Source organism: Hippoglossus stenolepis, chromosome 22 (genome assembly GCF_022539355.2).
Source record: "Hippoglossus stenolepis isolate QCI-W04-F060 chromosome 22, HSTE1.2, whole genome shotgun sequence".
NCBI classification, from domain to species: domain Eukaryota; kingdom Metazoa; phylum Chordata; class Actinopteri; order Pleuronectiformes; family Pleuronectidae; genus Hippoglossus; species Hippoglossus stenolepis.
The window spans coordinates 5,835,797-5,861,048 of record NC_061504.1 but is presented as its reverse complement, the minus strand read 5'-3'; the positions used below and the strand labels follow the sequence as shown (position 1 = coordinate 5,861,048).

Genomic DNA, 25,252 nt, shown 5'->3' with positions numbered 1-25,252 from the left:
TCTGACTTTTGTGATGCTGCATCTATAATAATCTTGTACTTGTGCTGTTGAGAATGTGGACTTGAAGTAGGAAAGAAGTGAAGCATTGTTGGTTCTTCCAAACAAAATGTACCGAAGAGGGGTAACTTTGCTGAAAACCTTTCTTTTTGGTTTCAGTGTGGTTTTAACGTTCCTTCAAGTAAATGTTCAAAATCAGCAAATTTAATAAAGTTTGATAGCAGAATCACTTCCAAGTGTTTCCCGAATCAAGAAAAATCAATGTTTATAAACTTTAACCATCACAGACTATGATATATAAACTGATTTCATACCATTACGAAGTTTATTTGTGATGGCTTTCATCATTTGTTCTTTGACAATGTCCTCACCACAACTTTACAATAATGTTTAATTAATCCATAAGATTTATGTAAAATTCTATAAATGTAATTTCATTTTCACCGTGCTTTGTACATCATGGTAAAAACTGATAGGAAAAAATTAAGGGTTTTCTCTTGAAAATGGACGGTAACCTTAGATGTCAACTGTCCTCACTCACAGTAAGAGATTAAAACACAATGCTTTCTATGAGAGATCCCAAAAAATCCACATTGTAAATCATCCCGGCTCAGGTGTTAAAAATCTTTGTAGTTATCTGTTGCACTTCTGCCCTGCAAACATGCCTCCATGCTGCTCCTATGGTGTCATCCAAGTGTCCGCAAGCCCCGACATTCAAATAAGACCCGAAACATAATGGGCCTGATCTACTAAATGTTTCCGCGTGTAAAAACGTGTGCAAACTTATATTTCACCCGCAAAAAACATGCAAGATGATCTACTAACGGTGCGCACTGAGGACTGCATGCAGAATAAAACGCGTTGTCCATTTAGTACGTTTGCGTCAATGAATATGCATTATCTGGCATTTCTACCTGAGTGTGCAAAATATTGGGAGGAGTAGATGCAAATACTTTAATTTAGCACTCGCATCGTGATTTACAAAGCCTGAAAATAATTGCGGGGATTGTGACTACATCTATATTTAATACGTTTGAAAGGAAGGCGCTAATCGCCACAGCGTTGCGCACAGATGGCTGCAGCCAAACAAAACTGAGCATTCACAGCCACTAAAGAACAGAAAATTGCCCCCAAGCCGAAAGAAAAACTTACATTGAGTTTCATTTTGTCTTCCTATTTCCTTCTTTTTGCCAACATTACATTTTTAACTGGGGGTATTCTTTTTCGCAAGTTTTCTTGCGCTTGTCTCCAGTGCGTTCATCTCCTCCGGTGCGCTCTTCTCCCTCTCCAGTCCCCGGCTGCTTCGTTGTGGGACCGCTTGTATGAAGAGACCTCACCACTGCCTGTACCCCATCTTCGATCCCACTTGCCAGGGTCCTGACGGCCATCGTCAGACCAGATACAGCGCTGACCAGCTGCCTGCTGTGCGCTGTGTGTGCACTACAATGGCCTGAGTGTCGTGCCTGAACCCCCGTGCCACAGAAAGTGAACTGCACCTGCTGCTCAATATTGGTCAGAGGCATCTCTTCCACCGGCCCCCCCACCTGTTTGATTTGCCGAGGTTTCATTATGAGCTATTTTTTCTTTTGTTCTTCTTCTTATGTCCTGCCATCTTCTCTTCATTTCATCGGCTGTTCTTTTTGTTTTATCCACAGCATTCACCTTCTCGCAGATACTCTCCCATATCGCGTTTCTTTGTGTTGTATTAATATTTCTTTGCTGTAGCTCAACGACATGTTTGTTTGCCTCCTCCACTAACGCCTCCAATTCCATTCAAATTGTGCTTTGCGCTTGCGGTCACTCTGCTCTCCGTGATGCTCCATGGCGGAAACCAGTAACCCATGCAAAACACTCATTTAAATACTACTGCCTCTACCATGTTTGCACCTGTTATCATATGCACAATTATTTTAGTAGATCTCCAGCAAAAACGCCCACCAACCAAACGTGCAATCTGTTATGATGCACACGCAATTTAGCACTCTTTATTTCGGATCTTAGTAGATCAGGCCCAATGCGTGTTACATATGTGGTAAAAATTTGTCTTTATGAGCAAACCCTTTCTTAGAGGTGGGATCCCAAAACATATCCTAATTTTTACAGGTGCAGGTGAGTGGACAGATCCAGACTAGCTGATGTCCCCTTCCCTCCTTCCAGTCTTAATGTTAAGCGAGGCTAATCAGCTGCTGGCTCATAGTCCGCGGATGACATTAGAGAGTTATCAGTTGTCTCATCTGACTTGAGGTAAAAAAACACATTTCCACAAAAAGTTGAAATATCATCAGCATCATCATGCTGTTGTCAAATTTCACCGCACATTGTGGAAAATTCAATTCATCATCCATTTGATGTAAAATCCATAACTAGTAAAATAATATCCTACATTCGAAAGTAGTTATGTTTTTAGCTGGGAAATACCCAAACAGATTTATGGTTAAGGGTGGACAGTATGAATTGCTATTACCACATTATAAGAAAGCAAACAAAACTGCCATGTCATTGTTCTAATTTGCCTGACAACAAACACTGTCCTCCATAACATTAGGGCTTTCATAATGCCAACTCCCATGACTGTTGTTGTCTGGATGACTATGTTAAATGAAACACTTCCTGCTGAACCTGTTATGGTGTAGTTACGCCTTGGTTGAGAGTATATAAGCCACACAGCCCAGATGGGATGTAAGACAGCAGCTCCATTGAGATATTATTTCAGTGCTGTCTCACAAACTCAGAGACAACATGAAAGCTGTCGTAGCCTTCTTGCTGGTGCTGTGTAGCCTGGCTGTCAGTCTTGCTCAGACTACTTCTACTCCTACTACTGCTACTCCTACTCCTACTACTGCTACTACTACTACTACTCCCTCCTACTCCTACTGCTACTCGTACTACTACTCCTCCTCCTCCTGCTACTCCTACTACTCCTACTACTGCTACTCCTACTGCTACTACTACTCCTACTACTACTCCTACTACTACTGCTACTACTCCTACTCCTACTCCTACTACTACTATACTCTACTCCTACTCCTACTACTACTCCTACTCCTACTACTACTACTACTCCTCGTCCTACTACTCTTCCCACTACTCATCCCATTTCTCTTCCTTCCCATCGTCCTACCACTCGTCCTACCACTCGTCCTACTACTCGTTCTACCATTCGTTATACCATTCTTCCTACTACTCGTCCTCATCCTACCACTCGTCCTCGTCCTACCACTCGTCCTCGTCCTCGTCCTACCACTCGTCCTCGTCCTACCACTCGTCCTCGTCCTCGTCCTACCACTCGTCCTCGTCCTCGTCCTGTCCGTAAGTCACTGTCAGATGATTTTATGTTACAGTTGTTGAAACGGTGTTTAGTGAGATTTTTTTGTCTTAAAAGAAATACAATGTTTCCACACACAGGATGGAACTGCAGGGAGGGTCCTCGGCTGTATGGCGCCATGCAGATTGATGCTGGAATGGGAAAAGTGGTTGTAGCAGACAAGTACAAACGGCCGTACTTCCTCAGTGGAGTTGCCTTGTACAGACTGGGCAGAATGGGCATGAAGCATGTCTCAGTGGGAGCTGGGGGAGTGTGGGGAAGTAGCAACGCCAACAAGGTGTACAAATATGTAGCTGGAGACTTCAGACTTGCCAAAGGTAACTAGAATTATTATTCATTTCACATAAATACACTGTGACATTGATTTTGGTTTTCTTACTGTATAATGCATTGCAGTGGTGGCACAGTACAATAATTATACTTGGTCAATATAAAAAAAAACACAACAGATTCCCAATGTTTGCATTGAACTTCTTCTTCTTGGACTCGTCTTCAGGTCTGTCTATGTACCAGGTGGATGCTGGCGGTGATGGTCAGATTGTTGGAGTAGGATCCGGCAGCTATAACACCTACTGTCTGAAGGAGAAGACAGCTTTGGGCTGCTGTGGGACCACCCTGAGCTGGACTTACCTCTCAAGAAAGATGATGTACTACAGCTGTGGCTCAAAGTGGGGATGCTGGGGAGTCGACAAACGTTACAGGATCTGGGTCACAAAGGTTGGTCACTGAAGAATCAGTGAAATCTCATTTTGGCATCTACCCATTTACTCATTGATCATGACATCATCCCCATGTATGTGTGCTTCTTATGACAGAATATATCACCAACCAACTGCCGCACTAGTGGCTGGACAGCCGTGTCAGGGCCAAGAATGAAAATGATTGAAGTGTCGTCAGACGGAAAAGTTTTTGGCGTGACTACAACTGGCAAGATCTACCAAAGGTAAGTCAGTGGTCTTCACAGTCTTATACCATTATACCATTTATACCATAAACAACAAAAATAACAGCAGCAAAGTCAGAATCCGAAGAAAAGAAAATCCGAAGTCAGCATGTTGATACATTTACATTGGTGTAATTGAACATAGTCTTTCCAGGATTTATGACTCCTATTAAAATCAGTGTAAAGCTTATAAACATTGTTAGTGTTGCCTCTAATTTCAGCTCTCAGTTCATGTCAATTCATAAATACTCCTGTGTGACTTTTCTCTCACCAGAGCTGGCATCACCAACCGTCGCAGACAAGGCACACGCTGGCTTTACGTCCCAATGTGCATGCCCGTCAGACACGTGTCCTACGACCTGCGCAATCTTTGGATTGTGACCACCTCTGGTTTGATCATGAAGTGCTCACACTAATGTCATCAGTCTGTCTTGGCTGTCATCCATTCAAAGTTCTTCATTTTCTTTTAAATCATTCAGTGCACACAGTTAATAAATGATTAGCATTTGATTTTTTTCTACAGTGTTAAATCTCTGCTGTAACTGTCATGTCTGAATAATCTCACGCATGTTTAACGTCTTCCTGCCAGTTGGTGGACTTTCTACTAAATTATTCTCAATAAATTATAATTGAAGCAATTTCATCTGACTTTTGTGATGCTGCATCTATAATAATCAGAGGGGAAACTTTGCTGAAAACCTTTCTTTTTGGTTTCAGTGTGGTTTTAACGTTCCTTCAAGTAAATGTTCAAAATCAGCAAATTTGATAAAGTTTGATAGCAGAATCACTTCCAAGTGTTTCCCGAATCAAGAAAAATCAATGTTTATAAACTTTAGCCGTCACAGACTATCATACCATGTTATTTCATTTTCACCCTGCTTTGTACATCATGGTAAATACTGATTCATTTTTCTTGAACATGGCAGTAACCTTAGATGTCAATTGTCCTCACTCACAGTAAGAGATTAAAACACAATGCTTTCTATGAGAGATCAAAATCCACAGTGTAAATCATCCCGGCTCAGGTGTTAAAAATCTTTTTAGTTAGCTGTTGCACTTCTGCCCTGCCTGTGAGAGTTTTGTTTACTGCAGAAGGTTTTTATTTATTTTACTCTCCTTACTCTAGTTGAGGGTTAAGGGCAGAGGATGTCACACCTGGTTAAGCCCAATTAGGCAGCTTGTGATTTGTGACTATGGGATATACAAATAAAATTGTATTCTTTGATGATAAAAACATCTCGAATGGCAGTCAGTAGGAAGCATACCTCAATGAAGGCCCAGCAGTCCCCAAAAGCTAGGGTTGGTAATCCTGGAAAAGCTGGCAAGAACAGGCTACACTTTTACAATACAACCACACCCATCTGGATCATTCTACCTTGCCAGCTGCATGGAATAATGATCCTGTTAAAAACAGTCACATTAATCATAAATATAATATTTTTTCAACTTTATGTAGTTCTGTAAAGGCGATGCCAGTCTGACTGTGACTTACTGGGTTTAAATACCACAAGCAAAAAACTCATTTATCTATATACGTCTCCTGATTTGTGTCTGCACCAATTCTGATGTGGATGGTGAATTTTTTGGTAAAAATGTTTCAACACTTTGCCTGAGTGGGCTTGTCATACAGAGTCCTGTTGATTCGAATAACCGGAAGTCGATCAATAAATGGTGTTTTCTTTAATGCTTTACCCATTCTGTTGAGGCGTAACACAAAGATTTGAGGTAAGAAATAAATTAATAAACTAAGTAACCAAGACTCAACATAACAATTGCAAAGGACAGACAAACCGTCTCTCTGGCATCCTTTGATTTGAGTCACTCAATTTTGTAATGAAAGACAACAAAACCTTTAAAGAATTGAGATAATGGTAAATAGTACATTCCAATATTCTTGGGGGAGGACTCCCACTCACTATTTCAAAAATATGCACCTCCAATAAAAAACATCAGGATGCAAAAAGAAAGAGAATCAAACAAGGAATGAAAGAAAATCTTTTTGTTGGTAATACGACAAATTGGAAAAACACCATTACAATTTTAAAATTATTTTGTAAGCTAGCACGTTCATTTAGCAATCGAAGAAAGCTAACGCCACCAGGAGCCTGTGGCCACTACTGGAGCTAGCTTCCCGCTGGAGCTAGCTAACCAGGTTCTGACTCCTGATTATTCGCCTCCCTTTATCACACCAAGCAAAAAGGTTCCAGTAACGCAGAGTGGACACTTCACAAGCTGTAGTGCAGGGGTCACCAACTGGCAGACTCCGGTCCAAATCCGGACCGCGAGAGGTTTCCATCTGGACCACGACTCTCCATTAAAAAAAAAAAAGTATAAATACATCCTCGGCCTTGTTTGACTTTTAAGAGACTTTAATCAGGCATAATGACGCCAGCCCAGTGGAGCCGCTTGGGCCCTATGTGTTGCTATCATATACTGTGTAGCATGCAGACGGAGACACACGGATGAAGGCGAAATATGGCGTTATCAAAAGTTAGGAAAGTTGACGTTTAAACCCGAGTCTTCCCAGCAGAGTGGACAGAAAAGTATGTGTTTGTTCTTCCTGCAGTGAGCTCAACAAGACCGGTGCGTCTCATTTGCTCTGAGTCTGTTGCGGTTGTCAAAAGCGTCAATTTAAAACGCCATTATTAAACCAAACACAGAGACTTTGAAGACTCCTACCCGCAGCAGTCCGAGGTAAGGACGTGGAAAATAAATGAGCTCAAAGCCCAGTATGAGCGATCTACGCGGGTCCTCTCTCATTCCCTTTCCGCACAATAGCGGACATACGAGTGTTCGCTGAGAATACAGTGGATTTTGGGACAACATGAAAATCCCTTTAGAGATGGGAGCATCGTTAAAGAGTGCATGAATGCTGTGTCCGAAACACTTCTGGATGGAAAAGAAAGACGTGAACTGACAGAAAAAATTCAACAAATCCCCCCCCTCTCAGCCACAAGACGCGCAGAAATATTAGGAGAGGATGTTCAGTCACAGCTCACTGCTGCTGTTAAGAGTGCACCGTGCATAGCTTTAGCAGTTGATGAATCAGCTGATATTAGTGACAATGCTCAACTTTTGGTATATGTCAGATTTTACCACGCAGAGAGGAATGATTTCTGTGAGGAGATTTTAGGCATCACAGCACTTACAACACACACCAGAGGGGAAGACATATACTTAGCTATAAAAGAAATGTTAACACAGAGAGGTACCAGTATGAAAGATGTTGTGTCCATCACCACCGATGGAGCTCCCTCCATGACATCACTGCATTATCCATCAGTCTGTTCTGCTCTTTCAGAAGAGTATGAAGAGGTTATGAATACTGTGATGAAACTTATCAACTTTCTCAGGGCATCGTCATCACATAAACATCGCCTCCTTCGAGAATTCCTGACGGACGTTGATGCAAATTCAAATGACCTACTGCTGCACTGCAATGTGAGATGGTTGAGCAAAGGCAGAGTTCTAGCACGCGTTTGGGCCATTCGAAATGAAATAAAAATGTTCCTGGAACAACAGAAGAATCATAAGGCCAGACAGATTGCTCAGTTTTTGGAAGATGAGAGAAAAAAGGATTTTATGGCCTTCTTAGTTGACATAACCTCACACCTAAATGACCTCAACTTAAAACTGCAGGGCAAGAACAACTCTGTGTGTGATTTGGCAATTACCAGTCTTTCCAGCGGAAGTTGGAGATTTTCAAAGTGGATCTCCAAGAGAACTTTACATATTTTCCAGCAATGAAGCAAATTCAGGGTGAGAGAGATATTTCTTCTCATGTTGAGTTCATACAAAAACTGATTGGAAACTTCAGTGATCGTTTTGATGACTTCAGCCTGGGAGAACAGGCCCTCCTTTTCATTCAGCATCCTTTTCTGTCAAAAATGTGACCACGTTTTCACAGGAGGCTAAAATGACCTTCAAGTGGGTAGATATGGCATCTCTACAGATGGAACTTGTTGATCTGCAAGCAAATGTAGTACTGAAAGAGCAGTGTGGAGTTAGTGATGCTGCCAGCTTCTGGCTACAGACTGTAACTGAGAAAGTTTTCCCTTGTCTCAGTAAAGTGGCAGTACACACCTTGACGAGGCCACATGTGAATGAAACTATGAAAAGTATTTCTTGTTCCTTTTTCTAAGAAGTTTTTGCTTCAATCCTTAAGTCGTTGTTAAGCTCAGTTCAACTTAAAGCACTTTATATGTTTGTCTTTGAGGAAGTTACATCTTTATGGTTAAAAGGAATGTAGGCCTATCTGCAAATTCCAAGAAAAAATGTTTATTGCACTTTGTTTCATGTTTGTCCAGAATAGGCATTGTATTTTTGCCAGTTTGTGTTTGATTTTGTATTGTTACAAAAGCAACCGTGTGCAATAAAAATGTTAATTAAGCTGATTTAGTCAGAGCCCATATTTGTATGTCTCTAATTATCCGGACCCCAAAAGGGGAGGATGGTTGATGTCTGGACCTCTTGCAATTTTAGTTGAAGACCCCTGCTGTAGTGGCTTGGATGTGGTTACTTTCCGGCCACTTGTTTGTGTCAGTGGAGAATGCGCAGTGCCCACTTTTCTTGTCCCTGCACGATCTGAGCATCACTGGGAGTTGATGCTTTCATGAACGAATGGCCGCAAGTTCCATTATATGCATTTCCCTGGCTTTGATTCCCCGACATTGATCAGGGTGCGGATGCATCGCCGGTCACTGGTTTTAGTGGCTCCTCACTGGCTGTCCCTGCATTGGCTGACGGAAGTGAAGCAGCTACTCCGTGGTTAAACTTGGCCCCTCCAACAAACTTAATAACCTCCCCATCCAATTTCTATGTTTTTTTAGGGACCTGGTTCTTCTTTGTCTGTCAAATCTAAGCTGCTGCATCAATGTTCAATCACGAAAGGGAATCTGTAGTTTGTCTGTTCACTACTACAATAGAAACATGGCGATGCAACATGGCAATGACCAGAGAAGCGAGACCCACTCCCTATGTAAATATATTGGCCACCTGCCAATAAACCAAGGAGGAGAAGAAGAAGAACAAGTACTACTAATAGTTCCGGACTATTACCTTAGGACAAGAGAACAGCCCATTAGAACGGGCACGGCACTAGTTCTATCCAAATTGCAGGTGTAGTCAACAGTTACATAACATTCTGCTCTTAATACTGTGCAATTTCCATTAATCACACATGTGTCATTAGTTCACTAACCTTTTACTCACACACACACACTTCTTAAGCGTATCTTATGTGAGCACAAGCAAAACGTACATAATTTTATCATTATGGCTTTCATAATGTCTAAACCCATGACTGTTCTTATCCAGATAATTGTTTTAAATGCAACACTTTTTTCCTGCTGAACCAGATTTTGGTGTAATTCAGCCTTGGTTAAGAGTATATAAGCCACACAGACCAGATGGGATGTAGGACAGCCGCTCCGCTGAGATATTATTTCAGTGCTGCAGAGTCTCACAAACTCAGAGACAACATGAAAGCTGTCGTAGCATTCTTGCTGGTGCTGTGTAGCCTGGCTGTCAGTCTTGCTCACACCCGTCGGCCTACTACTACTCCTACTCCTACTACTACTCCTACTCCTACTACTCCTACTCCTACTACTACTCCTACTCCTACTACTCCTACTCCTACTACTACTCCTACTACTACTCCTACTCCTACTCCTACTCCTACTACTACTACTACTAGTAGGACTACTATTTCTGCTGGTCCTATTTATCGTACTACTACTCGTCCCTATACTCGTCCTACCTCTCGTCCTCGTCCTCGTCCTCGTCCTACCACTCGTCCTCGTCCTCGTCCTCGTCCTACCTCTCGTCCTCGTCCTGGTCCTCGTCCCGTCCGTAAGTCACTGTCAGATGATTTTATGTCACAGTTGTTGAAACAGTGTTTAGTGAGATTTTTAATCTTAAAAGAAATACAATGTTTCCACACACAGGATGGAACTGCAGGGAGGGTCCTCGGCTGTATGGCGCCATGCAGATTGATGCTGGAATGGGACAAGTGGTTGTAGCAGACAAGTACAAACGGACGTACTTCCTCAGTGGAGTTGCCTTGTACAGACTGGGCAGAATGGGCATGAAGCATGTCTCAGTGGGAGCTGGGGGAGTGTGGGGAAGTAGCCACGCCAACAAGGTGTACAAATATGTAGCTGGAGACTTCAGCCTTGCCAAAGGTAACTAGAATTATTATTCATTTCACATAAGTAAATACAGTGTGTGTGACATTGATTTTGGTTTTCTTACTGTATAATGCATTGCAGTGGTGGTTCAGTACAATAATTATACTTGGACAGATTCCCAATGTTTGCATTGAACTTCTTCTTCTTGGACTCGTCTTCAGGTCTGTCTATGTACCAGGTGGATGCTGGCGGTGATGGTCAGATTGTTGGAGTAGGATCCGGCAGCTATAACACCTACTGTCTGAAGGAGAAGACAGCTTTGGACTACTGTGGACGAGGCACCCTGAGCTGGAGTTACCTCTCAAGAAAGATGATGTACTACAGCTGTGGCTCAAAGTGGGGATGCTGGGGAGTCGACAAACGTTACAGGATCTGGGTCACAAAGGTTGGTCACTGGAGCGTCAGTGAAATCTCATTTTGGCCTCTACCCATTTACTCATTGATCATGACAACATCCCCATGTATGTGTGCTTCTTATGACAGAATATATCACCAACCAACTGCCGCACTAGTGGCTGGAGAGCTGTGTCAGGGCCAAGAATGAAAATGATTGAAGTGTCGTCAGACGGGAAAGTTTTTGGCGTGACTACAACTGGCAAGATCTACCAAAGGTAAGTCAGTGGTCCTCACAGTCTTATATTTTACTTCCAAACGTATATTTTACTTTGTGCACGTCATTGTAGTTTTTATAACATAAACAACAAAAGCACAGTATTCCAAAAACGTCTCTGTGTTTAACAGCACTATATCTGGCACAACAGTGCACAACATGAAAATCTGAATTCAACATGTTGATAAATTTACAGTGGTGTAATTGGCCATTGTCTTTCAAAGAAAGAAACATTTTAACCCAAATTGAAGGCTCCTCCTTCAGTCAGTGTCAAGCTTACAAACAGCAGAGTGTTGTGGTAAAATGCAGCATTCTTCATCCAATTCTACAGCTTGTTCCGAAGATATAGAGAGTGAATTTGTAAAGTTTTGCCTCTAATTTCAGCTCTCAGTTCATGTCGATTCATAAATACTCGTGTATGACTTTTCTCTCAACAGAGCTGGCATCACCAACCGTTGCAGACAAGGCACACGCTGGCTTTACGTCCCAATGTGCATGCCTGTCAGACACGTGTCCTACGACCTGTGCAATCTTTGGATTGTGACCACCTCTGGTTTGATCATGAAGTGCTCACACTAATGTCATCAGTTTGGCAGATGTTTAATGTGCATCAATCTCTGTCTTGGCTTTCATCCCTTTTAACTTATATCCTATCTTTTTAAAATCTCTGGTGTAACTTCATTCATCCTCTCTTCATTAGACTACTGTTTATTTGGGAATCAGTGAAAACTATTGCTGCAAGTACTTGATTCGTAAATATATTGTGGTTCTTTCTTAAATGATTCAGCATCACTGCACAAAATCTCTGATAAGCATTTAAATGAGACCGTCAATTACTGAGAAACAAAGTTGTTTAAAAAGAATTCCAACTCATTGAACTGTAAAACAAATAAATGACAGTAACATGTGTATTGAATGGATTATTCCCAGCATGGATAACCTTTTCCTGTACTTTCTTCTATGTTAATAAATGATAATTGAAGCAAATTCATCTGACGTTGTGTCCAAATATTAGTGCTGTCGTGAATGAGGTCTTAAATAAGTAAAGCACTGTTGGCTATTCCAAACTAAATGTACTGAGGAAGTGTAACTTCCCCGCAAACCTTTTTTCTTCTGGGTTCAGTGTGGTTTTAACATTCCCTCAACTCAATGTTCAAATCAAGAACTAAAATAGGTTTGATGCTAGAACCATTACTGAATGTTCTGTGTCTGCCCGTACTATTTGTGTAGCCAGTCTGTAGTTTTAAACACTTCTTCAATTCTAAGGCACATAGAGCATGTCAAAACAAGAAATAAAACAACGATGATCAGGGCAATATCCACAGTTATTTCATAAAGTGAGAGCTGTGTATATGAATGTAAAAGGACGGTGAACAGATTAACGTCTGTGAATACCGCCTTTATAACAGCGGTGTATAATCCGCCAGGTGCTGACAGAAATCAGGCCCTAGGCGAGCTGCATGCACTTGTCGACAGAACAGAGACCTCATGGCCGGAGGCTGCGTTTATTGTGGCCAGGGATTTTAACGCCAAGCTGAAGAAAAGTCCTGCCGAGATACTATTAAAGGGGACATAGCATGCCCATTTTACCACAAGTTGATATGGTTCCTTGGGGTCTTAATGAAATGTCTGTAACATACTTTGGTCAAAATACCACAAGGATCATTTAAAACAGCACCCTTTTTACCCTGTCTAAAACAGCCCTCCACAGAGTGACCTGTTTTGAGTGCCTGTTCCTTTAAATGCTAGTGAGCCAGCTCCCCCCTCCCCCCTCTCCCCCCATGATTTTAAATGATATAAATTACATATTTTATATGATATAAATTATCAAATATGCATCCCATACTTTGTATTCCCCTTCTGTTGTCCTGGAGTTTTAATTTTCCCAATCACATAATTAAATGTCCCCCTCTGCCCATCCACTACAAGCACACAAGCAGACAGACAGAGAGAGAAAGAGAGGGGTGGGGGGGGCTATGAAGACCATCATTTACCCCCGAACCCCGACATTCAATGGGTACAACAACAAGCGGAGAAAGCAGAATCGCGGAGAAATGCGCGTCCCGTGTGAACAGCCAGGCGCAAGCTCATTCCAGTCACTCAAGCATGACGTTTCTGACTTAGAGGAACCATAACAAAACGCGCGAGTGTTTTTTTTCCAGAGTTTTTGGGTTGGTAGACATGCCAGATACCCACATTAACGTGTAGAAGCACTAACAAAGTGGAATTTGCATGATATGTCCCCTTTAACACATCAGCTGTCCTACGTGTGGTGAGAATCCACTCAACCATGCTTACACACCTTTCTGGCTTCACCCCCATTTGGCAAATCAGATCATGCCAAACTTACAGCATGGACCAATGCCTACAACTCAGGTGATCTAGAGGAGTACAGGAAGTCCAGGTACGCGCTCCGGAGGGCTACTAGCAGTGCAAAGAGACAGTACAGGGACAAAGTGGAGTCTCACTTCCAGGGCTCCAACACTAGGAACATGGGCTGGACTAAAAACCATCACAGACCACAAAAGGTAGTGTCTGCATCTCTCCCAGATGAACTGAACACCTTCTATGCTCGCTTTGAGAGCAGCTCCCCGGCTGTGGAGGCACAAGAGGCCCAGGAGGACCGCTGCCCGCCTGTTATATCAAAGGCCGATGTGGGTAGATCACTTCAACGGATTAACACACTCCCTAGAAACCCCAAACCCTCTGCCTACGGCGACCGCCCTGTAACACTCACCTCTGCCATCATGAAGTGCTTTGAGTAGTTAGTCAGATCCTTCATCACCTCCTCCCTCCCTGACTCACTGGACCCACTTCAGTTTGCCTACAGGCCAAATAGGTCAACTGCAGATGCCATCTCCCTCACCCTGCACACTGGCCCAATGTCTAATCAAAACTAGTCCAACGGCAACAAAATAAACCCCAAAAAGCAACACAAAATACACTGCCTACACACTTACACAGCATTACAAACGTTGACAAATTTGTTTTAATATTTAAAATGACAGGATAAAAATCAAACGTTCATTGTGCCAGCATTGTAAGCAGTTTACCTTAACCCCTGTCCCTCACACACACACACACACACACTCTCTCTCTCTCTCTCTCTCTCTCTCTCTCTCTCTCTCTCTCTCTCTCTCTCTCTCTCTCTCCCTCAGAGCGATGTAATCTCAGTGTTTACTGACTTCCTGTAAGTGGCAGCTCAAGAGTTCACTAAAAACAAAGGGTGTGTCTGACATGTTGCTTTAACTCTCAGTATAAACACATCGTGTGTTTTATCTCACGGTTGAATCTTGAATCTAACCCGGGCCACCTTGGTACGTGCAGCTGCGCCTTCTACAGCTCATGTAAGAAAGGAGGTCAATCCCCATTGTTCACTAGTCTTCCGATTTTCAAGTCGTTTCCACTGTTACAAATGTCAGATGTGTATATATGACACAGAATGCTTGGTTACATTAAAACTCATACACAAATATGTGGGTCGTTTTGAATGATAATGTAGATATTTTCCTATAATATTTAAGATTAACTTACCCCAAACAATTAGGTTTTAGGTGCATTATTTTCGCTTGCATGTAAAATGGCTACCATGGTGCATTTTTCTGTATCACTTTGGAGATAAATTAAGTCTTCATGGATCGGGCTTCATAATGTTTTCGACTTTTACACATCTGCTTCTTTAGGAAAACCAAATCTAATGGGCATATACTTTATGCCCATTTTTCTTTGGTTTTTGTGTGTTGCTTCTCTACTAGAACTGTCAATAACCTGTGAAGATGAAAAGATGTCCAGTATTTTAAGTATAAGGACCCCAGTGAACTTTTATGCAAGTTGGTATAAGAAAGTAATGAAGTGCTCATGGAGATGTTTCACAAATGTGTCATCAGTAAAGGCAACTCGGAGAGAGGAGCTGGGCACTGACAGGCAGTGACAGTCACACAGAGGAGTAGAGTTTCAGTTTGTTAATGGTTTTCTCCAAGTTCTGAAGTAAAAGCCCTCTCATATTTAGACTTGTGAAAAGTAAAGACATCAGTCTTGTTGTTGTGTTAAACTGTGTAGTTATGAGTATGGAAAACAACAAAACCTGCTGCCGGAAAGGAGGAGGAGACGAGTGGAATGCGGCTGCCAGTAAATATCTGCCAGTGCACAAGAGGGCAAGATGAGTAAACATAAAGAGGAGAAAGAGGCATGGCAGAGACTTATGTATTTCGTTGATAAATCCACACAAGCACCGCTGTTATTTTCTAGATCTGGAAATAGACATAGGATATTGCACTCATTTTTTTTACAACGTGTAGCTCCCTATGTTTCGTGTATTTGCATCCGAGATTTTTTACAATTGCAAGCGGCCTCTTCTATTTGTGGCTCTTCTTGTGTATCCACACCCTTTTCAACAACTGCACAACTGCATTCATGAGAAAAGATGGCATCTCATTAATGTTGAATGATCACCTGTGACTCGAGTGCCACGAAATGTAATGACATTCCTGGTTTAGTGTTGATCAAGTCAAACTGGCTAAACATTTGAAATGAATGAAAACATACTTGTAAACGTTCCAAAATAAAAATTTCCTCCTTGATTCCCCGAACAGCCTGCAGAACCAGTTCTGGTGGGGAATTTGGTATCAGCCCAGATTAAGTATATAAGGCAAACTGAGCTCCACAGAGAACAGAGCAGTTCATCCATAGTTGCACTGCAGACCATAGACTCACAAACACAGAGACAACATGAAAGTTGTTGCTGCCTTCTTGCTGGTGCTGGGTTGCCTGGCTGTCAGTCATGGTAAGTCAAGATTCACATTTGACTTATCACAGTCTTAATCGTTGAATCGTCGTTTTATTCCATTTTTCTACCCTTCTCAGATAAATCATGATTTTGTCTTCACAGCATGGAGATGCAGAGAGGGTCCGCGGCTGTACAACGCCAAACAGGTTGACGCTGGAATGGGAATGGTGGCTGCAACCGACATTTACAAACGGGCCTATTTCCTGAGTGGACGGAACTGGTACAGACTGGGCACAACCACCCTCAAGCATGTCTCAGTGGGACCTTCAGGAACATGGGGGACTTCTGCCTCAAACAGGGTCCACAAATTGGTAGCCGGAAACTTTAAACAAGTCAATGGTAACTATTAATATTATTGTGTTTGTATGATCATCATGTTGTTTGTTTATGGTTTAATGTATTGTAGCTACGGCATTCTCCACATTTATATTATATATTTATATTATATATTTGTATTATAGTACTGTAATGGTAATATAATGACCTATGTGTTGGTCTTCAGGTCTGACTATGCAGCAGGTAGATGCTGGTGGTAATGGGCAGGTCGTCGGGGTAAGGCCCTCCAACTATCTTGCCTACTGTCTGAGAGAGGCTTATGCTTTGGGCTACACTGGAGTGGGCGGTCTCAGCTGGACTTACCTTGCTGGATCGCTGAAGTACTTAAGCTGTGGCCCACGGTTCGGATGCTGGGGAGTTAACCGACAGTCCCGTGTTTATGTCTCTAGGGTTAGTAGCTGTTGCATCTCATATTGTTATTTACTGTACTCACTCAGAGATCATGGCAACATCACCATGTATGTGTTCTTCTTGTGACAGGCAATATCACCAACCACCTGCAGGAATAGTGGCTGGATTGCCGTGTCAGGGCTAGCAATGAAAATGGTTGAAGTGGGGACAGACGGAAGCGTTTTTGGAGTGAGTACAGCGGGCAAGCTCTACCAAAGGTAAGTCAGTGGTCCTCAGAGTCTCATATATTACATACAAATATGTGTTTTACTGTGCACACATCATTGCAGTACGTATAATTTAAGAACAAGAAACACAAGAGCACAGTATTCTAAACATGTCTCTGTCTTTAATGGAATTACATCTGGCAACGAAAGAGCAAAAAATGAAAATCAGAAGTCAACATATATTTACAGTGGTGTAATTGACAATTGTCTTTCAAAACTGTAAAGATTTCGGCCGAGACTTGAGTCATCTCCTTCACTTAGTGTCAAGCTTACAAACAGCAAAGTGCGGCGTTCCTCATGCAACACTTGTACCTTAGATATAAAGAGTGAAAATCACAGCACTCAGTTCATGTCTATTCATAAAAACATGTGTTTGACTTTCCTCTCATCAGATATGGCATCAGCGCACGTCGCCCACAAGGCACAGGTTGGCGTTTAGTCCCAATGTGCATGACCGTCCAACACGTGTCCTATGACCTGCGCCAGCTTTGGGTCGTCACCACCTCTCGTCTGCTCATGACATGCGTCCACTAATGTCATGAGTGTGGCAGATGACAAATGAGCACCAAACTCTGTTTGTCTTGGCTCGCATCCATGTCTTTCTTTTCTTCAGATGATTTGATTTTTTTCCCGAAATTTAAAAATCTGTGGTGTAAGTTTTCATTTATCTCCTCTGCTTATTTCAGCATCAATACAGAACATCTCTTATCAGCATTTAAAAAAAAAAAAAGGAGGTTATGAGCACATTTAAAAAGTGACAAAAACAAGTATGTAATGTAAATTGCAATCAAGCAAAATGTTATTTGATTTAATTGTGAGACAAACAAATGTTGCATTGTTGTTTTTTCATGCATGTTGAACCTCTTCCTGCCAGTTATTGTACTCACAATGTTAATTAGGGATCATTTGAAGCAATTTCATCAGATATTTGCCCTGCATTTAAATATTTGTGCTGTAGTGAATGTGGTATTTTAAAGAAAGAAAAATGTAAGCCTTGTTGGATCCTCCAAACAAAATGTACAAAAGAACTGTAACTTTGCTGAAAACCTCTCTTTTAGGGTCTGTGTGGTTTTAATGTTTCTTCAACTAAATCTTCAAATTGGAAAATCAAATAAAAGTTTCATTGCAGAACAATTACTGAATGTGTCTGTCTGTTACATTTTCGAAGCCAGTCTGAATGCAAAACACACAGCAGCCGGTGAGTCGATGAAAACACACGGTGCGTTAACATCTCAGAATATCTGTGCATGCAAAACACCACAAGGGTTATCAGGAACTGCTGATTTACTATTCCATCCCTCCACATGTCAAGAATGAGCTTTTTTTTTACTGTTACCAACCAATGATTTTAACCAGTTAACTTAGGTCGAGTAGCAAGGTCACAGCTCAACCACACCTTTAACCTGCTGTGGAGCCAACCTGGTTAACCGCCTGTGCTGGCAGTTCAAACGGCTCGGGACGGCCGTGACCTTGGCCTTTTTGGAAACTCAGCAGGCGAGGAGGGGCCTCTACTTCATACGACATTTCTGTTGAAAAGTGTTTGCGATGCTGCTGGGGCTGCCACTCCCAGCGAGACAACCTAGATAATTTTGCTTTAGCAACCTAATTGGTATGTTGTATGGGTGGGGATCTTAGCCCAGCCTCCACGCACTGCATTCTCAAGGCGTTTCTTTTTTTTTAAATTTCATTTTCAGGGGGAGACACGTCAGCCAAAACTTAAGGGTAGAACTTAGAGAAGTAACACTTTAAGGAAATCTTTTTACCACATGTTCCAGCAGACCTCCCTTTCCCCAACTACACCTCCCAGCTCCTAATTGGCCAGATGGGACATGTAATCCCTCCAGCAAATTCTGGGTCTACCTGCTGAGATGCCCGGACCACCTCAACTGTAAAACTGGGATTGAACTGTATAGAAAATGAGATTCGCTTTTTGGGATTTGTATGAAATAAAAGAACCATTATTTCAAATATCACTAATAAGATTCTTTTTTATTGATTTAGCTAAACCACTATAAACCGCAGCAGTCCAGAGGAAACTGAAAAGTTTGATGGTCACATTGATAACATTTTATATCAAATGTAAACTTGACATCTGCAGCTCCTTTTTAATTTTACATTTTTAATTAACTGTCCATTAATCACAATTTTACGATTACAAATACTTTAAACACCTTGAAACACTCAAAACACTTTTATTTTGTCCAGGTTAATTGCTTTAACAGGTTAGCAAGACTTTTTCCACTGTTAATCATCCTCGACCAACTTGACCACCGTAGCCAGTGTATGAACAACACATGATCTTTTTAGCTTTCATGGGCAAGTCTGACTTTTGCTGTGTATCCACACCACACACTGACCCACATCCAGCTCTAACAGAACATTGCACTGCAACTGCATTCATCGCAAATGTCAGATCATCAAGCATTGGACTGGATTGCTGCAAAACATCACAGGAGTCCTACTTTAGTGGAAGCCAGTCCGAAAACAAAAGAAAAATCGAAGTGAAAGAAGAACTTGTACCTCTGAAGCCTTTTTGTTTCCTTTATTAGAAGTGTCGGTATGAGATGAGTGGGAACGGTAAAACTAAAGGTTCTCTTCTCGCTTCTTGAACAGCCTGCAGAACCTGTTCTGGCTCTAACTTTACACCTGTCTCGTGTGTTACTGGAATATGAATGTTAGGAGTATGACAGCACACCGAGTGGCCGCAGGTGAAAAATAAAGGGGGGGGGGATGAATTTCAAACATTACAGGTGTACAATGTCGAAAGGCAGAAAAGAATAAATGGATGCCATTAGGATTATAAATGACAAATACCTGTTGACCGCGCATCACAGACAGGCTGGTCATGCAAACACCAAATCTTTGGAGGCCATGGCTGTTGAGGTCCCTAGCTCTCAGAGGGGGAGTGGGGTCGTCTCAAACACCACGTGGAACCATAAAACTTTTTGGATTTTCCAACTTAAAGCCAAAGTAGAAATTGATAATTTCGTCCTTTGATTTGTGAGGATGTGTCTTCTTGTCTCTGTCATGTAATGCACAGATCTGTACATGTTTTAGCTGTATCTTTCCTTTAATTTGAGTCACCTGCACCTGTCTATCATGATGATAAGCTGTGAAGTCATTTCCTGATATCTCCCAGGCCTATATACAGTATGTCTTCTTCAATCTTCACTTTCTTTATCGTTTCCATATATTAGCCACACTAATATGTGCGTTTAAATGTTTTCTTCAAGGTTTATTTCCCCTTTTGGGTTAAAGTTGTACATTTTTATAAAAAAAACGTTTTAATTATTGTCCAACATCATAAAGTGATAATAAAATAATGAATATTCTCATTCTAGAGTGGCAAAATAATGAGATTTTGGGCGTCAGGAACTACAACACAGTTGACAGGTAAAAAGACACCACTTGTTACATCCATCTGTGATTGAAGTAGAATTTTGAATGTTTCTCTTTAATTTAGTCTCTGAATGATCTTTCTTTCCTTGAGCTTCAAAATTGCCTCCTTTATTTTGTATATCTGTCTATTGGACTCTGCCTGCCGAGCTCACCATACAACACAGCTCTCCATAACCAGCTCATATCCACCCGTCTTGAGCTTCACTCAACCCTCATCAGTCCGTGACCCAGTTCTGCATTTGGGTTCACCCATTTAAACAAATATTTCCTTGTTACAAAATTTAATTCAACAAGAAATGTATTTAGGTCATCCACTGCAAGTGAATGTGTGACAAAAACAAATGCTACTTGTTTGCATATCTATGACTTCACAATCAAAATTCATATATATTTTTTAAAGCCACTAATACTTTGGTGGAAGTTTGGCTCTTTTTATGTATCCGCAGCCAGTTTAAAAACTGCAGCACTGCATTCATCCGAAAAGAGGGTTCTTGGGTCGTCACGTGTGACTAGACTGCGGCAAATTGAAACAACATTCCTGGTTTTATGGAAAGTCAAGGTATGAAGACAGCGAAAACCAATCTAGGGCAACTACCAAAATGTACCTCAGCAGCATTTCTTCCAAAGATGTCACACGGGTTGAATATTTCTCGACAAACATACTGGTAAATGTTTAGATTACTTCCTGGAAAACCTGTTTTGGTTGGAATTTAGAATGGGTTTAGAGTATATATATACGCTACTCTAAACAGATGGGTGGTAGGACAACAGCTCCACAGAGAGAAGCGAGAAGTTGATCCAGAATTGCACTGCAGAGCACAAAGACAACATGAAAGCTGTTGCGGCCTTATTCCTGCTGCTGTGTTGCCTGGCAGTCAGTCATGGTCAGTCAAAATTCAAATCTTGTTTGTTTCCTAATCGTTTGTTGAAACTGTTTATTTATTTCTCCCATTGAACAAAAAATAATGGTTCCACTCACATGCAACCGAATTTTGTCTTCACAGCATGGAGATGCACCGAGGCTCCGCGGCTGTTCAACGCCGATCAGGTTGACGCTGGAATGGGAAAGGTGGTTGCAACCGACATTTACAAACGGGCCTATTTCCTGAGTGGACGGAACTGGTACAGACTGGGCACAACCGCCCTCAAGCATGTCACAGTGGGACCTTCAGGAACATGGGGGACTTCCGCCTCAAACAGGGTCCACAAATTGGTAGCTGGAAACTTTAAACAAGTCAATGGTAACTATTAATATTATTGTGTTTGTATGATCATCATGTTGTTTGTTTACGGTTTAATGTATTGTAGCTACGGCATTCTCCACATTTACTGTTCACACAGTGCTCGACGACTAATTGACCCGTACCTATGTATTATAGTACTGTAATGGTAATATAATGACCTATGTGTTGGTCTTCAGGTCTGACTATGCAGCAGGTAGATGCTGGTGGTGATGGGCAGGTCGTCGGGGTAAGGCCCTCCAACTATCTCGCCTACTGTCTGAGAGAGGCTTATGCTTTGGGCTACACTGGAGTGGGCAGTGTCGGCTGGACTTACCTTGCAAGAAAGCTGAAGTACTACAGCTGTGGCCCACTGTACGGATGCTGGGGAGTTGACACAAGTTCCCGTGTTTATGTCTCTAAGGTTAGTCGCTGTAGCATCTCATATTGTCATTAACTGTACTCACTCAGAGATCATGGCATCATCACCATGTATGTGTTCTTCTTATGACAGGCAATATCACCAACCACCTGCAGGACAAGTAGCTGGACAACCGTGTCAGGGCTAGCAATGAAAATGATTGAAGTGGCGACAGACGGAAACGTTTTTGGAGTGAGTACAAGGGGCAAGCTCTACCAAAGGTAAGTCAGTGGTCCTCAGAGTCTCATATATTACATACAAATATGTGTTTTACTGTGCACACATCATTGCAGTACGTATAATTTAAGACCAAGAAACACAAGAGCACAGTATTCTAAACATGTCTCTGTCTTGCAAAAAATGAAAATCAGAAGTCAACCTCAATCTTTCATTGTCAGTTCATGTCTATTCATAAACACACGTGTATGACTTTCCTCTCATCAGACGTGGCATCAGCAGTTCTCGCAGAGAAGGCACATCTTGGGTTTACGTCCCAATGTGCATGTCCGTCAAACACGTGTCCTATGACCTGCGCCAGCTTTGGGTCGTCACCACCTCTCGTTTGCTCATGACATGCACCCCCTAATGTCATGAGTGTGGCAGATGTTTAATGTGCACCGATCTGGAAAATTCTATCCTGTCTTCAGATTATTCAGTGCACACAATTCATAAATGTTGAGCATAAAAAAAAAAATCCTCAAGGTAGAATCTTTGGTGTAAGTTTTCCTTTATCTCCTCTGCTTAGTATGTTGTGATTCTCTCCTAGATGTTTCTGTATTGTACACAATGTCTGTATGTTTCACTTCTTCCTGCCAGTAGGTGTAATTCTTTCTTTGTCAATAAATGATAATGGAAACAATTGAATCTGACCTTTTGTCATGCTTCGTCTTAATATTTGTGCTGTTGTGAATGTGTAAGAAAAAGCATCTTTGGTTCTTGTTTTTTTTAGCTTCAGTGTGTTTGGAATATTCCTTCAATTAATTGCTCAAATCCAGAAATTGAATGAAAGTTTGATAGCAGAACTATTACTATTACTTCAAAAATCTAATAGTATAGTGGTGATTTCTGCAACTATGAAAAAGATCAATTTGAGAGATGCCAGGCAGGTAAACCGATTGAGATTGAAAAGGACATTGCAAAACTAGATTAGTCGAAATTAAAATGTATTAAGCATCACAGGTGTCGGATTGAGCAGGAGCCATATTCATTTTGGGGCATTTTAGATAAGCCTCCTCTCATGAAAGTCCTGTGCAGACATATTCTTGCCATTTCGTGGGGATTTGGCTGATGTAAGCCAACAACTCGATGACCTTGACACGTGTCCTGTGTCTGACCCACTGGAACTATCTCAACGATTAACATTCCTTATCATTGACGGCACTCGTCTTTTTGCAGGTCACATATCACATGTCAGGAAACAGTTGTTAAAGTAACAAGTACGTAAATCAGTGTCATATACCTGTCAAAATAAAGGTGATCCCGTTCCTGTCGAAGCGGTTTTTAACTCTCTGTGCCGACACACATGATGACTGGACATGAGGTGACAGGGGCAGTTGCCAGGTCGTCAGCAAAGTTTCCAATAAGGAGATCTACTGAAATCACACACATTGTTGATGATGGGAATATGCTTATCACTCACTCACTCGCTCACTCGCTCACTCACTCACCCATCACTCACTCACTCACTCACACACTCACTCACTCAGTCACTCATTCACTCGCTCACTCACTCACTCACTCACTCACTCACACCCAAAACTGTCTTTACCTTTAAAATGTATTGATTTACGTTATAGGGACTGTAAACAGGTTTAGGTCCCCACAGCATCAGTAATGCCCGGACAACAATCATAAACACACATGCACAACCCCAATTTACACTAACCCACAGAGGCAGAAATTGTTACTTTAATTTGGTTCCCTCTGCTGGTGGGATTTCGTCAGTTAGACTGGAATGCTTGAGCAGGCCAGATAGATGTGTGAGTGAGTGCGTTTGTTTGTGTGCGTGTGTGTGTGTGTGTTTTTTTTTCTGGTTCGGTATTCAGGTGTGCAGGAAAATACAGTCTTCTAAAAAAATTCAATTTCACAACTTTGTTATCATCAAGGTGGTCTCCATGGAAACCACACACACTCAAGAGTATTGAACAATGACAGATTTTTGCTTTTTTAAAATAGCATTTCTGTTCTCAATAAGCACTAAATTGAAATTAGAAGAGGAAGCATGTAGTCTGAAGTTTGAATTCATAAATTCAATCCCTAAACTACTCAACACTGTTACTGTTTGAAATCAAACATGACTGTAGAGTGTTTGTCAGGCTGAGTGCTGATCTTTTCAAAACATTTACATCTTCCCATCATGCACTGGGGTAAACGTTGCTCTATGTCTATTGCTGCTGTTCCATGTGTCATTTTGCTTTAAATCTACCTTATAGTGTTTCCATTGTTTCTATACTTTGATTACAACATGATTTTATTTGTCATCAGTTAAAAACAATGCATGCTTGCCAGTTGTAATATGTATGTAGTAACAAACTGGGTAAACAGGAAAGAAGGGTCCCATTTAAGCACATTAAACCTAAAACTCCTGGAATCATATTAGATAGAGAGACAAACAGACAGATAGACAGATAGATAGAGAGATAGATAGATGGATAGAAAGATAGATAGATAGCACCCTCCCCACATGCCTCTACTGCCGGCTATCTGATGTGCAACACTGCCACCTCGCGTCGGACCGAGCAGCTGCACTCTCCCGGCTGAGCGCGCAGACGGGCTTGGCGCTCCGGGGTCTCGCAGGCTGCTGCCGCCCCCTCTCAGCCTGAGCACAGAGCCTCTCCTCCCGCAGACAGCCGGGCTGACCGCCGCCTCACCCCTCCGCTCTCCAGGAACAACCTTTCAGGAGAGAAACAGCTTTAATTCCTTCTTCATCTTCTTCTTCCCCCGACGCTGCGCCTCCTCTCTAAACCTGCCTGGGTCCGCATGTGTGGATAAAGAGGAGAGAGCCTCCCTCCGTCTGCAGCTCCATAAACCAGGTGAGAGCATCCATCACCGGTCTGCTGCGAGGAACGGCAGCCTCGGCCACTTGGAGCGGTGCGCCGCCGGGCTGTTCGGTTCCACAGGGATGTGCACCTGATGCGTGTGAGTGTGGCTGGTTGTCGGGTGTAAAATACACCAAAGCTCTTCTGCAGAAGGTTCCTGCCCTGACCAACAAGGCGGGTTTCGGGCTGCTGGCGCGTTATTCCTGAAGCCATGCGTAAAATGCGTGATCCCAGACTGACACCGTGCAAGTGACAGAGCCGGGAGTGGGGGGAAAAGTGGGAATGAGAGGTGAGGATAATCTCAACAGGAACAACCTGCTTCATTTTCATCTCATTTTCTTGGATGCTGACAAGTCCTCGCAGCTGCCACAA

General features: G+C 42.1%; 3 protein-coding genes across 3 annotated transcripts; all 3 read left to right on the top strand.

Annotated features, from left to right (window-relative positions):
- Positions 1-2,957: 2,957 nt before the first annotated feature.
- LOC118101578 (fish-egg lectin-like) lies at positions 2,958-12,054 on the top strand. The gene is made up of 5 exons (XM_047338648.1): positions 2,958-3,306; positions 3,403-3,639; positions 10,615-10,838; positions 10,937-11,064; positions 11,501-12,054. The coding sequence occupies exons 2-5, from the start codon at positions 3,441-3,443 to the stop codon at positions 11,640-11,642; spliced, it is 693 nt and encodes a 230-aa protein (XP_047194604.1). The 5' UTR covers positions 2,958-3,306; positions 3,403-3,440; the 3' UTR covers positions 11,643-12,054.
- A 3,637-nt stretch (positions 12,055-15,691) lies between these two features.
- Positions 15,692-17,939, top strand: LOC118101985 (fish-egg lectin). The gene is made up of 5 exons (XM_047338649.1): positions 15,692-15,846; positions 15,952-16,188; positions 16,352-16,575; positions 16,666-16,793; positions 17,195-17,939. Exons 1-5 carry the CDS (start codon positions 15,792-15,794, stop codon positions 17,334-17,336), a joined length of 786 nt encoding a protein of 261 aa, XP_047194605.1. The 5' UTR covers positions 15,692-15,791; the 3' UTR covers positions 17,337-17,939.
- Positions 17,940-20,993: 3,054 nt separating this feature from the next.
- LOC124851102 (fish-egg lectin-like) lies at positions 20,994-22,500 on the top strand. The gene is made up of 5 exons (XM_035148107.2): positions 20,994-21,085; positions 21,206-21,442; positions 21,622-21,845; positions 21,936-22,063; positions 22,287-22,500. The coding sequence occupies exons 1-5, from the start codon at positions 21,031-21,033 to the stop codon at positions 22,426-22,428; spliced, it is 786 nt and encodes a 261-aa protein (XP_035003998.2). The 5' UTR covers positions 20,994-21,030; the 3' UTR covers positions 22,429-22,500.
- The last annotated feature ends 2,752 nt before the right edge of the window (positions 22,501-25,252 follow it).